The following is a 14772-nucleotide window of genomic DNA, read 5'->3' as shown; positions in this document are numbered from 1 at the left end:
CGCAGAAATGAACCGGTGTCTCTTTCAAACCTGTGCCTCAGTACAATCCTGTCTTGACAGGAAGAAGACAAAGTTTCTAGAAACTTCTCAAGGCTGAGCCATGAAAACAAGAAGAGCTCAAGTTCAAGTGTCCTTTAACGTGATACTTTACTTTTATGCAATAAATCATTATACTCAACTTTGCGAAAGTCTGTTGAAGCCTTTTTTATTTCAAGACAGCATTTTAAAAGCAAAGCTGTATTGTTACAAATTGAGGAAAATGTGAAGGGGTGTAAATACTTTCTGAATACACGTCAAGCATATTCAAGTTTTCCTATCCTAACAGGGTTAGCTGGTACACACACTGCTGCAGATCCACAAAAAAACGGTGCCAACTGTGGAAACGGCTCTTCACACACATTTCAAGCACACTGGCTCTATTGTGGCTCCGAACTCGAGTGCACGCTGTCCTTGAAAATATAGTCTATGAGGGGGACACGCAGGGACAAACGTGGCCCTGCGAGGCAGCGTGTGGGAAAGCATGCGAAATCCCTCACACTTTTATGGCCGAAGAAAGGATATTACTTTACACAACACACTGACATTATGGAACTCCACCGCAAACCGATGTCAAGCCGCTCCAACTGTTTGGGGTTCAGGCTTCTACCCACAAACGAACACATATCCTGTTTGTTGTGTTTCTATACGCCGTGACCAAACGCAGCTGGTGGTGATGTAATGATTAGCATTTGGTGTGTAAGCCTGTTACCAGTGCTAATTTCATTACACAGGCTGATTACATGGCTCTCGGTATTAGGAAGCACTACATCCTGCTTTATTTTTTATTTTTTTTCCCAATCTTTCTGTTTTTCTCTCTATCTGTCGCTTTCTCTATTATGTGTGTGTGTGATTATAGGCTTTACTGTCTCACATCAATCACACACACAGGTGTGCTAAGCCCAACTGCATGACATTAACACACAGGAATCCTGCTCTCTCTTTCTTTCTTTTTTTTTCTTTTAATTTCCCTTATTTGACAGTTACAACATTCTCCAGACCTAAAGGCGTCTTTTTTGCCCTCTGTGACTTGTACATAATGATATGTACTGTCTATGACAGATTTTTTTTTTCTGCATGAGCCTGTTACTAGAGTATTTACGGTAGGCGTGATACTCCAAAAAATTATGATAGTTTGTCCAAAGTATTAATACCTGAACGATGCACAGGATTTCTCAGGATGAGCAGAAGAAGCTCTCTGCTTCACTATGTGGAAGGTCTGACTGAGTAAATAAAAGCATTGTATTGTGTAACTCAACTAGCTATAGCTAGGTAAACCTGTGCGAACTGCGGTTAGGCAAATTGATGAAGTTTTACACAGTTTATTTTCCCTGACTAAATAATGGTCACTCGATGTTAGCAACTACAGAAACTATATGTTATTGTACATTATGTAAGTAATTGCACTGATTTTTAAAAAGGTAGGTATATAATGACAAACAAAAACAAACAGGCTTCTTATCCAAGCTGAGGTATACTGGGAGCGTTTGCAAGGTAACTAGCATTTACAAATCGGTGTTCATTATACAAACAAAAGCTAAATACAAAACTAAACATCAAGTTTTTTTTCAGCTCTGCATATCAATATTTATACCAGCGTGCCACCACTACATTACTACTAAGACAGTTAATCACAGGTTTATATTGATAACCACAATCGTTTTTCGTGTAAACAAATAACCTAAGAAAGTCATGTGGCAGATCTGCTTAGTGTGTTGCAGCGTACACTGTAAGCAGCGTATGCTTTATGAGTTTTAGAGGGCTAGCGTTGTCCCAACTGGAACACTGGAGGTTTTATAATAATCGGAAGCACAGGCTGTTTCCCGGATGCTGGCGAACGATGTGAGACACACGTAATGCAATGCAGCTATCCTTAGCATTAGTATATGGTTTTAAAAACACTCAAAAATAAACCACACAACACGAGATAACATAAAAGACGTTTTTAAGACGTCTTGTTCACCCGAGTGCCGTAGGCCATTATTTTTTTCTTCTTCTTATCCAGCGTCAGTGTCTAGTAGTCCCACCCCTTCTTTGCTATGTAGTGAAAGCTACCTACATATTAAAGAAATGCACAAACATTCAACTCCTGAATAAGGGCATCCTATGGCTCTCCGAAGTACACTTTGTCTTGTTGGAACTTTCAGTGAACAAGTTTTGAGATACAAGTTGTTTCGGTATGACATGAATTAAAAAAATTAGGTTTGACTGTTTATAGCTGCTATAGCCTAAGCGAGATCTGAAACTTGCTTCTATAAAAGGATTGATAGAATGATTTGTTGTTTTTTAAATCAAATAACGTTCAAGGCTTGACAGAAATCAGCACTGAATTACAGCGATTCAGATTATTTTCAGGCAAATGATATGCTACAGTAAGACCAATGATACTGATATATAAAAAAAACAAAAAATCAGTGCACTTATAAATAGTTTATTAAAGGCTATTACTGAAGGCTGTTTTTTTTCTACTACTGTACATACAGCAAATGAGTCTCGATAGAAAATGGGGCTACAAAAATAAGAGTGTATACTGAAAAAAGTGTTTGCTGGAAGAAAGGAATCTTGCTATAGAAGTGAATAATTGTGTCTGTCCATTATATGCTAGATCCGAGATCCAAGCTGGGACCGTTTGGTATGAGCGTTCAGACTCCACGCTGAAGCACCACGCAGGAAAATATGCAGTCTTTATAATTTCCCATCCATGAGGCAAATTTCCTTTGTGTCTAACTTCTTTCTTCCTTTTCTTCAAAATAAAGTCCAAGAGACGTCCAGTCTAAAAGTCTGAAAAGTTCGGCGACGGTCTGTTTAGCTTAATCCAGACCAGGTGAGTGGATGGCGGTGATTGTTTGCTTGGGGCTGCCTTCTTGTTCGATGATGTCAGATGGAAGCAAAGATTTTTGATTGGACAAGATGGCTGGCCTTTCTTCATCACCGCATCACCACACACTCCGCAACATGATCCAGTCAGATTCACCGTACATCTGTGGAGGCCAACACACACACACACACACACACACACACACACACACACACACACACACACACACACACACACACACACACACACACACACACACACACACACACACACACAGTTGTATATTACTGTGTTTAATCTAATCTGCGTTGTTAACCTCAGCAGTAAAAGGGAATTGTTTAGCGTTTTAGTCGTTTATGGGGGAAACACGCTTGAATAAATTAAAGTATTAATTAATGATGCTGGAACATTCAGGTAGTTTTCACACTTGAGGGTTTATTTTTTCCCTCAAACAAAACAAAACCCTGATTCCACATAGTGAGAAGTGAAATCTGTTTCTGGGACTGAAACAAAACAAAAACAATAAAAAATAGGTGTGTATGTGTTTTTGAGCTTGTGCTTTTGTGTTGATTTCGCTTGCACTTAAAACAATGCAAAAAAAGTTCAAGTAGACCTGAGCTTATGAAGCCCTGCCCCGAAAAGCGAACCCAGATTCAGTCCCTGGGTGAGCACTCAAGTGTGAAAATGCCTTTAGTCCTCCTCCTCACACTCGGTGTTTATTAATATTGAAACATCATAACTAATCACATAGGAAACCACTGCAATCATCTATCTTTATGTTAATGAGTTACAGATAAAACCCATCAGCATCACAGAACCTTTCCTCCACCTGAGCGTCTGATCAGGACACTGATTGGTTGATTGGTAAAACGATTGCGCTGCCCCGGTTGCTCGACTCCTACCTGCCAAGTCAGTCCGGTGGCAGCGTTATGTTAAGAACCGAGCGTGTACGTTTTTTCTGACTTTTTTGCCTGTGTCCTTTTCCTCTTTTTAGCTCTCACACTAGAGTGGCCTGCGAATGGAGGGATGAAGGAAAATGGGGAAAAGAGAATGAAAGACAGTCTGGAGTATATTCAAACTGTAGAAGAGGCAGAGCAACAGTAAAGAAGGACTTGATGTTTGTGGTAACTTGAGGAGCCTGGTGAGATTAAAGCGGCTGAAGGAAATGGCGTGCGTGGGGGTGTTTGTGTACCTGTGTGTAAGCGGGACTCTGTGTGGTGTTTGGACATGCACACACACTCCAGATGATCCTCCAGTTGCACCTGCACCTCCCGCAGCTTTGGTTTGCGACGCACATACTCGATCTTAGCTACCTGAGAGAGAGAGAGAGAGAGAGAGAGAGAGAGAGAGAGAGAGAGTGCGAGAGAAAGTGTGTGTGTGTGTGAGAGAGAGAGAGAGAGAGAGAGAGAGACAGAGACAGAGAGTGTATCAAAGCTGTGTGAAGATTTTACACACACACACACACACACACACACACACACACACACACACACACACACACACACACACACACACACACACACACACACACACACACACACACACACACACACACACACATATTTATCTCTGGTGTTGGTGAAAGGTAAGTCCAGGTGAGGAAAATACATGATGTGTAGCATGATCTATCTTAAATGAGTTTTCTTTCTATAAACACACACACACACATACACACGCACATACACACGCACATACACACACACATACACACACACATACACACACACATACACACACACATACACACACACATACACACACACATACACACACACATACACACACACACACACATACACACATACACACACATAAGCGCTCCTGAACTACTTGCACCAACCCCTGAAGGCCTGATTATACAGAACTCCATTCATGTCTCAACACACAAACACACACACACACACACACAACTGGAGAACAGCTCTGGAAAACACAGAAAGAGACAGACAGGCCCCGCAGTTCAAGCGAGGTTAACGCTATTGAACGCTCCCAAGGGGAAGTTTTGGCCTGAAACCCAGTAAGTTCAGCAGCCATGAAATCCTCACGTTCCTCCCTTCCTCTGCCAGACATATAAAGCCTTTTCCACTTGAGTTTAAAAACGTTTGTACAGTAGTACAAGCCGAGGAACAAGCGTCAACACGTCGGCAGCCAAAAGAAGCTCTCCTGTCAGGACTGTAAGCAAACTCAGGCTTCGAGTGCTTGTTGAAAGCGGTGTAATCAATTACAATAAATGTAAACAAACTCATTGGGTTGCTATTAAAAAAGGCTTAGCTCGAACACTGCAGTCAAACTTCTGCCCTGAGTGGCTGTCGAAAGCAATGCCATTGTCATTACTGTTACCATACAAACTGTCACTGGTGGCTTTAACATAAACCTGCAAAATCTGGACAAGTTTAAAGTCAAACTGTAACATAACTAATTTTACTTGAGTTACAACAGATCTCCTTTTACCTTAAGCAACATGTTTTTTTAAAACTGGAACTAGCACCAAAATTTCTGTTTCTGTATAGAGCTAGCATCAATATTGTAACCAAACTGTTTAAGCTGCTGTTAAATTCTAATTAAAGTAATGACACCGATTCTACTTGTAACTAAATCAACTTTCATTTGGTTACAAAGCTGATGCTCGTTCCCTTTGAGAGAAACTGTCTAAGCTATTTTTTCTTTTAACAAGCACAATTAGCCACAATGTCCTGATGCTAGATGTGTACTCATCAATCCTTCACAGTTTTCCTCAAATTTAGCTCCTACAACTGAAAATGTTGCAGTTCGAACGATTACAAATCTTTTCTGTGTAAAAACTTCTCAGAACAGTGCAAAAACAAGACAGAAGGGACAATAACATTATGCTAAACTAATATTAACATGAGCTGGCTAACAAGCAACAGTCCTGTAACCAAGCTAACTCTACCTATGGTGAAAAGAGTGTTAGCATTTTTACTGTAACCGAGCAAATTTCCTCTCTATTGAAATAAGAATTAGCATCAGCATTTTAGCCAAGCAACTTCTATCTCTTTCTAGATACTAGCATTAATATTCTAACCAGGCTAATAAATTGAGTCGTAAAAAATGTAAAGAATCAGCATGAGTAATAGGAGTAGAAATATCAGCTATAACATAGCCCGCTAGTTCTGTCCAGTTTGTCAGTATCCAAAGCCAATTACTTGGATGCTACCAGAAGAACTTGCATCCACATGCTATCTAATATAACTCTGTCAGTAACAATAAAAGCACTAGGATCGGTCATTGTTTTAAAAAAGAATTATCAATTCTACTGTGTCAAAGTAAATTCCTTCAAGTATTAGCATCACTTGTGAATCTAAGCTAACTATCAGTTAGTGCTGAAAGGAGAATTAGCTTTAGAACTATGTCTAAACTAGTCCTGTTAGTCCAGAATTAGCAACACTTCAGTGTCCAACAAACTCAGTCAGTGTAGAAAAAAAAAAGATTTACCTTCATGTTATTGTATCCAATCTAACAATGTCAGTCTTGAAAGGAGAATTAGCTTCAATACTGTATCCAAGCTAATTTTATAAGTGCTGAAAGGAAACTTAGCAACAGGGATAGCTTGGATACAGTATTGAAGCTAATTCTCCTTTCAACACTGACAGGCATTGCTGAAAAGAGAATTAGCTTCAGTATTGTGGCCAAGCTAACTCTGTCCATGTTGAAAAAAGAATTAGCCCCAGCACTGTATGCAGGCTATTCCTGTCAGTGTTGAGAGGAGAATTAGCAACATTATTTAGTCCAAGCTAATTCTGTCCATGTTAAAGGGAAAATTACCATCAGCTAATTCCCTTAGAGTTAAATCTGTACCGTATCCAGGCAACCTTTGTCAATGTTTGAAGTAAAACTAGCAATAAAAACTAGCGGCACCTGTTCCTGTGGTTTTTGTAGCCGACGCAAATGCTTTTTACCTGTCTGTCCATCACAGAGAAAAGCTATAAACCCATTCTGCAAAGAGTTCGATATATATATTAATAGCCAGTTTGAAGAACTGTGAAAGAGAAATTGAGTGTAGGTTGCAAGAAGACGATATCTATCTCCGTCTTTTGTCCTTCGCTCGTGTAATTGCGTGTCAGGTTCTTCTTTTATCTGCGAACACAGTTTAGTTGGCCTCACCTTCACCACAGAACGAGCTTGCGGATAAGGCAAGGAGCAGTGGGTGTAGGAGAGTTTCTTTATGTGCTGGTAAAATGAGCACCATGCAGCTGCGAGTGTCTGAATGGATCGCGTAGAACGAGAGCAAAGGAAAGAAGAGAAGAGATAATAATGAGAAGGGAAGAAAAAAAAAAGAAAATAGAGTATGCTGTATATCTGTGCTATAAGTATATAGTGGGCGTGTGTACACAGGAGAGCTCACCTTTGTACCTCCAGTGTGGTTTCTTGTATGTGTGTGCAAGGTAGTGCTTTGGCTAGGAAATGGTGTGTGTGTGAGAGATAGGGTGTGTGTGTGTGTGTGTGTGTGTGTGTGTGTGTGTGTGTGTGTGTGTGTGTGTGTGTGTTTCTCCTTACCTTGACGTTCCGATGTTGTTTTTTGGAAGCATGGCAGCGCATGGTGTTGGTGTTGCAGCAGCCTGAGCACCGCATCACCTCTACGCATGGTGGCCAGATGAGGAAGTTTGCCGCTGTAGGGTCGACCTGAGAACGTGGGATCTCGTACACCTCTGTCCGAGTCTTGCATGCGGCCGGGACTGCGTCCTCTACACAAACACACACACATTATATATAGACTTGGGCGCACTAACAATCAGAATAATCTAGGCTGGTGATCTGAAAGTCAAACTGTGCTCAAAAAATCATAACCCACTCAACTCGTTTCAATAAACAGCCAAAAGACTCTCGACAATTTTCGACATTTAAATAATATGTGAAATATTTGAATATTTGGATTAGAAAAATAAATCTGTAGTGATGGGGTTTGGGAAAAGTGTGTGTGTGTGTGTGTGTGTGTGTGTGTGTGTGTGTGTAAAAAGACATTCCACACATACACTAATATAGCTGCATTCACGAGCCAGACAACACACATGACACACTCCGCTACACAAACACACAGCTGAATCAACACACTCTGCACACCTACAGTAATCTAACAGAGACTTGGTGCTTATCTAAGAAGGTTATTCAGTCCACACTCTGACAGGCTGCAGCATGATCGCTGTCACGTATGGAATCTCTACTTATTAGACTCAGTTTGTGCGTGTGTGTGTGTTTGTGTCTTACCAATGCTCCTCTTGTGTCTTGGGCGTGTGTGTAAACTCTTGAGGTTGGCGTTGTGGTCGAGATGTTCTTTACTGTAGCGCCATTTAGCCTCCTGTACCACCTCATTCTCTGCACCAATCAGAACAACAGAACAAAATCAGTGTCCCCGTAAACCGACCAATCAAGACCTGGCACCCACAAAGCATCGTTACAAAAAACGTGAACACTATGTAAACATTTTTTTTTTGTACATTCTCCTTAGTCACTAATTAGGGCACCTTTATGGCCTTTATCAAGTAGATCACTTGTCATTACAGCCCCGCCCACATCATGTCAACTCTGGCTTAAGGCCATGATCAGACAGCACGCTTAAATCAGATACGAGTTTATGTTTCTGTAACCTGAGGACATGTGATTAGTGTGCTTTGACGAGCTTCTAGCTTTTTATTGTCGACCAAAAACCACATGAATAAGCTCGGAGTCATAAAAGATCATATTACGCATGTCTAGACTTGACAACAATTAGATATATATCAGACACATGGAAACAGGCCCGGGCAACAGCTGGCACGCTGCTGCATACAGTAGGTCTTCAGAACATGGTACTGGGTACGGTTCAAATTTAACTTACATTTAAAAGCTACACACTAATTCATATTTAATTTTCTCTCATGGCTACCCTGACATTACATAGTTTGACTAAGATTATGCAAACCATTTTGTCCTCTTGTTATCACAGAGACTTTGCTATTTAGAAGAGTGCAAAAGTCACAGCTGTAAAGGTATAAACCTATAAACCGTTTATAGTTTCATTCCCTTTAAACGGCTTAAAAGTATCTGATTTAAAACTCTATTATGTTTTCAGGTTCACGTGATGGTTTGATGCTACTTTTTTGGAAAAAATACAAATTTGCTCTGTCATTTATTTTGCAGTTAGTTTCTAATACATATTAACAGAAGTCAGGTATAAAACATTAAAGTGCTGTTACCATGGAAACTATAATGTATTACAGCAACATCTGACCAATTAAAATCCAGAATTTAACAGTGATGTTTTATAACTCATTATATTACTTTTTTGTCCAATAAAAAAAAATAGGTATTCAGAAATAATAGTTTACTGAAAGTAGTCAAAACAGATGCATGGGCAATAAGATCTCAGAATATTATTAGGTCTTTAAAGGATAATCATGATTATTAATATGTGTTAGTAGTATTTTACTACTACTACTACTACTACTACTACTACTACTACTAATAATAATAATAATAATAATAATAATAATAATAATAATAATAGGCCGCCATATACTTTAAGTCACTGAGTGTCATTTACAAGGGCCTGATTGGAGTATTGCTTGAACATGACCAAAACGATTATGAATCTTTATGTTGCTCCCTGCTACTCACAGACGTCAAACAAGAATTTGAATTAAACTAGAAATCATTGAAAGGTTGTCAGTTCCTCCAGCCACCGATACAACCCCACTAAAATATGACTGTCATCTATTTCCAGAGCCAAGTAAATGCCGTGAATGGAGCTCAATGGAATTCCAGTGGCACCACAGTGGTGACTTTGACTGATTGGATCCAAATGGAGTTTAACTTCACCCTCTGTGTGAAGATTCTTCACTGGAAACTTTATCTGCTTTACTTCATGCATGTAAAATGAGCCCAGAAGAGCAAGTCTGGTAAATAAGCAGGATCCAACTAGCAGATCCACTCAAGAAATGGGGGGGTGGCCCTGTTGTCACGCCCTTCCCCACCACCCCAGGAACCACCCCAGCATGGTATGGGGAGGCAGGGTAGCTTTGATTCAGTACACTGAGCTCTACCCTGCACACTAGCTGAGACGTTCACACACTCTTTAGCAGACTCCAGAAACACACACCCTGAGGCAGTCTCACAGATACACACGCCTGCTAGGAATCCAACATGAATAATACATTACAGTGCTGGCATTCAGCCCTGCTAAGCTCATAAAGGCTGCATGACGACGCCATAATGGAGAGAGTCTCTTGACCTCCCTCGAGCTGCAGCAGTGCTACACATGCAGTCGTTTGCATTTCAATTACAGATCCACAGGGGAAATCTGAGGAGAGACGCCACTCTTCATGGAGCTCCTTCACAGTTTTCTTTAACCAAACGCTCCTGAAGATCTGCTTCGGGTTCAGCATTAACAAAATGTTCTTGATTGGTGCAGAAATTTTTATGAAGTCAAGACGTAGTGAGAGTTTCGTTTCTAGTTACTCATTGCGACTATTAAGAATGTTGATGGAAATCAATGATGCACATCATGGGTAAATTGTCTATAGTCACTGATAATGGAAGGTACTTGTGTCAAATTCCTTTAAGGTTCTCAAGCAAACAATACCCTTGTTTTGGTTTCTCCAATGTGTTGTCCTGCTGTGACAACTCTTGCAATGACAACTGTCATTAACTGGCACTGTTGTGTACCATCATTATCCTTCTCCAAACCATTTGCTTCTCTTCTGAGAGAAAGACTCTTGCAATCACTTGTTGGATACAGAATCAGCACAACTGTCCAGTGACCACTGGCAACAACATAACCAATTACTAAATCCCTTCTAGTACCTTCTTTATCATTAACAGGATCCTGACACGTTGCGAAGCTGTAGCTAAGTTCAGGAATTCTTGCCTCATCAACCCCCACCAAAGGTCTGATTTCTTTTTGTGACTTTAAATCACTTCTTTGTTCTGTCTTGTCGTCACGCTTTCTTTCTCCAACACTGATTAATCTAGGGCGACAAGAGAGGACCAGCCAAAATGGTGACATCCGTCAAACAAGTTCACACGAAGGGAGTACTCTCGGCGCCTTGAGAGACAAGACAGAAGTGCCGGTCTCTGGGCAACAGTCCTTGAGGCGCTTGGCATCAACACAACTGGACAGTTATTTGAACTTCTGAAGACAGAGCCAGATCAGGGGCTTGTCCTTCATGAAGACTTACATTCTGCAGACAGCTACATGGCTAGTACATCCTAGATCATGGTCTAGTCATAATGGAAAACAGTTACAACAGTTACAGTTCAAATGCACATTGACATCATGGGGCAACTCTGACACCTGGATACCTTGTGCATTAAAAGCTAATAGATTATTTGTAATATGTGTTTAATTAAAAGTACAGGCTTTAGGAACAGTACAGACCTCATAAACAGTACAGGCTTTAGTGTTGTTTGGGTTTATACTGTATATAATGGCCTACATAACGTTATATGGAAATGTATCTTCTATGCAGTTTCCAGAAATGCATGTAAATTCAGGGCTCTACAACTGGGAAGTACACAAAGATTTAGGTACAGAATCATGAAAGATTTAGATAAAGAATGGAGAAATAACAAAGAACAAAAGGTACACATGGGAATAACAAGACAATGAGTAACAAGAACACACAAAAATGTACACATAGTATGATAATGTAACAGAGGTGACTCAGGTGACCTACTGTACATAATGCAAGAAACCAAGGAACAAGAAAATGGAGGGGAAAACAAAAGTAAAATAACAACAAAGGCAGAGCTTTGGGTACTCATCAAGGGACAAGTGTATTAGAGTCATACTGTATACAGTATTAACATACACTAGAAACAGTTGACAGAACTCTGCACTGGCTGCTTCCACAATGGAGAACAGCAAAAAATTCCCATAGCTCATGTATGATGTCATCTCCAAGATTGCAGTATGAAGTAGTCTCTTAATGTCTGACGATTTAGAACAAAATGTAAGAAACATAACGTGGTACCTGCAGAGTGTAACTCCAGAAGCCGCTGGAGGTCACTCATGGTGCGGATCTCACTTTTGGACAGTCTCTCGATTAGTTCTTGAGGAATCAACGCCTCCTTTTAAAGGAACATTTGATAAATTAGTATGTAATCACTGACAGCACATAGACCTAGCTCTTAGCGTAAAGTCCAGTCATTAGAAATAAGAGAAATGTAAGTGTTTAGGCTGAAATGGGAGTTTCGCTGAGCCAAATGTCCCTCAATTGCAGTACTTGAGTGCCATTACGGACCATATGTACTTCTCTGGATTATTTATACTTTTGGAAAACTTTTAATTCATTACCTTTAAAGGAGACTTTTAGACCCCACTACATTTCAGTACTTTACTAAGGTAATAAACTGCCTATTTTAAGCCTAAGTGAATGGCAAGTGGAAAAACCCCAAAGCACTGACTGTTACTTTTTATACTTAACCAAAACATTGGTAATTGTTTGGGTGTTTCTGGACAGAATAAAACGACTCATCAGTGTCTACCTATGCTGCATGGAAACTAACCTGACATTAGTCATACCTTGTAGTGAAAGAAGTATACAAACCTTTCACTTAAGGAACAGTAGATAAGTAGAGTCTACACATATAAGAAGTGATCGGTACAACATAAAACACTGCTAGCCTACTAAACAATGGACTACACACATATATAAAGTTAAAAGCACTAAGCATATTTGGGCCACTGAAGTACAGTCTAAACACACTGAAAGGTAACAGCACTAGATAATTATGGTCTACTCTCATAGTTTTTTAGCCTTCACAAAACACCTATTTATAATCGCTCTTATAATTAGATTACTAAACTATGGTTTGCATACTAGATCATGAGTACTAGTTAAGTATTATTAAAGTAAAAGCTAAAAGATAAAGCTATATAGACTATAGATATAGACTATGAGGCTACTAATGTATGGTCTACACTTATCTAGTACATTATAAAGACTAGATAAATACAATTATATATATATAATTAGTAATAGATATGAACTCTAGAACTATAGTCCACAGTGTAGACTATAGTTCTACAGTTCATATCTATTACTAATGGTAATAGACTCTACACAAATATGGTGCCTTACTGGTACTCAGTGGATGCTATTAATTAGTAGCCTACTGAACTCTACACTGTAGTATAGCATGTTGCATTAAATCCTATTGTTTAGTTCACATTTAAGGGGTTGCTAACTGCTATCAAACTTTCTAAGGACCTTTGCGCAGTTATACTCTCAGGAGAAGAGGGTGCTTTAAAATGTGCTAAAATAAGTGCACACACTTGTACATTAAGGATTGTTTCTGAAACGAACCCTTTCTGACTTTCTATGCATCTACCTAGTCAGCACACACGCGTGCGCGCGCGCACGTTAGAGTTAGACGTGACGGTATAATCGTGACGCGCGTCATGGTCGGGAGTGTCGCGGAGGCTCCGCGCGCAGGTGGAGTGTGCTGTGTGGAAGCGCGTGCTCACCCCGGTTGCGGCGGCGGCGGCGGCGTGCGGCACGGAGAAGCAGCAGCAGCAGCAGCAGCACGCGAGGAGGCAGCAGAGCGCGGCTCTCATCTCCGCTCTCGCGCGCTATCACTGCTTCCCATGGAGGATCGGACCGCACACACGGTCGCTGGCGCACAAGTCTCGTGATCCCCGAAACGCGATCGACTTGATCATCACGTTCCAAGTGATCAAAAATAAAGAATTGGTTCCTCCTTTATCTTCTCCGCATCGTGCACTGAGCCGTCAACGTGACTTAAAACAACAGCAACAAGAATAAAAAACAAAATAAATAAAAAAGGACCGAACACGAATCCTGTCGGTAATGAAGAACGTTTTTGCTCCTTGGTGTAAATCCAGAGTCGGGTCGCGAGGCTGGAGTTGCGAGCGCGTGTTTGATGTTTGTAGTTCGGGGGTTTTTCCGTGCAGCGCGCGCGCACCGAGCTCCGTCTGGTCGTGAATGAACTCTGAACACTTCGTGGCTCCAAATAAAAAAATGTGACGGAGGCGCGCTCCCTTCAAACGCGCGCGCGCTCCCGCGGTCTCGCACAGTCCACCTGTAACCTTCAGGAACTTGAACTCCCCCTTAAGACCTTTTAATTAATTACATTTAATTAATTAATTAACTAATTAAAAAATTAACTAATTCATTCTGGCGTTAAGCTTGATTAATTTTTAATTAATTAATTAATTAATAATAACAGGTCATTTTTTTGTAATGTTAAAATTGAGTTTATTTTTTAAGTATTTTTAGTTTTTTGGTTCATTTTTCATGTTAATTAGATTATGTTAATTTTTCTTAGTAATCTGCTAATTTGATTGGGTTAGCGCTTTATAGTATTTCTTTTCTATTGGGTTAGGCCATGTGCACCTAGGGGATAAAAGGGGTTCAGTTGTGGCAGCCCAAAATGCCCCTGGGTGGGCCTATGGGGTTGTTTTTTTATTACCAGTTTTGTCAAGCCAGTTGGACACAAGGTGCAGAAGATGCAAAATTGTTTGTTTGTCTGGAAACCATTTAATAAAGCTTCCAATACAAAACATATCGTCTGGCTTAGACTCAATCGTTTTACAGCGTAAACCACAACCCATGGTGTCTTGGTGATTATTTGAGCTATTCTGGAGTTAAGCTTGATTAATTTTCTTGATTTCATTTGATTTGACAAATGGTCACTACATACACAAAATTTTTTTTGGAAAAACGATTAAACGTGTAAACGTGCACAATGTGCTTCAACAGAAAACGCTGCCAAAATACCTAGAAACAGGGTCAGTTGCTGACATCATGGTGTCAGTTATGGATAAAGGTCCATAAGTGGTACTTGTGGTACCATCTGTCTCAAGTTGTTTTATACTGTCAGCTTTTAGGTCTTCTGAAGTTTCAATTATGTAAATAAATCATTTTTTTAAGGTATAAATACGTACTTTTGATGGAACAACC

At 40.1% G+C, this 14772-nt stretch overlaps 1 protein-coding gene across 4 annotated transcripts; it reads right to left on the bottom strand.

The window, feature by feature from the left end:
• Positions 1–2451: 2451 nt before the first annotated feature.
• LOC113657065 (platelet-derived growth factor subunit A) lies at positions 2452–13860 on the bottom strand. 4 transcript variants are annotated; one of them, XM_027168609.2, is made up of 8 exons: positions 13317–13860; positions 11821–11917; positions 8078–8185; positions 7370–7557; positions 6977–7075; positions 4047–4167; positions 3757–3866; positions 2452–3017 (listed from the first exon to the last, which is right to left on the bottom strand). In XM_027168609.2, exons 1-7 carry the CDS (start codon positions 13404–13406, stop codon positions 3787–3789), a joined length of 783 nt encoding a protein of 260 aa, XP_027024410.1. In that variant the 5' UTR covers positions 13407–13860; the 3' UTR covers positions 2452–3017; positions 3757–3786. The 4 variants fall into 4 exon arrangements, with proteins under 4 accessions (XP_027024410.1, XP_027024411.1, XP_027024412.1 ...); XM_027168610.2 differs by lacking the exon at positions 3757–3866 and having other exon boundaries at positions 13317–13807; XM_027168611.2 differs by lacking the exon at positions 6977–7075 and having other exon boundaries at positions 13317–13807.
• Positions 13861–14772: the final 912 nt, after the last annotated feature.

Source organism: Tachysurus fulvidraco, chromosome 1, assembly GCF_022655615.1.
Source record: "Tachysurus fulvidraco isolate hzauxx_2018 chromosome 1, HZAU_PFXX_2.0, whole genome shotgun sequence".
Classification (NCBI taxonomy): Eukaryota; Metazoa; Chordata; class Actinopteri; order Siluriformes; family Bagridae; genus Tachysurus; species Tachysurus fulvidraco.
This window is presented reverse-complemented; position numbering and strand designations above follow the sequence as displayed.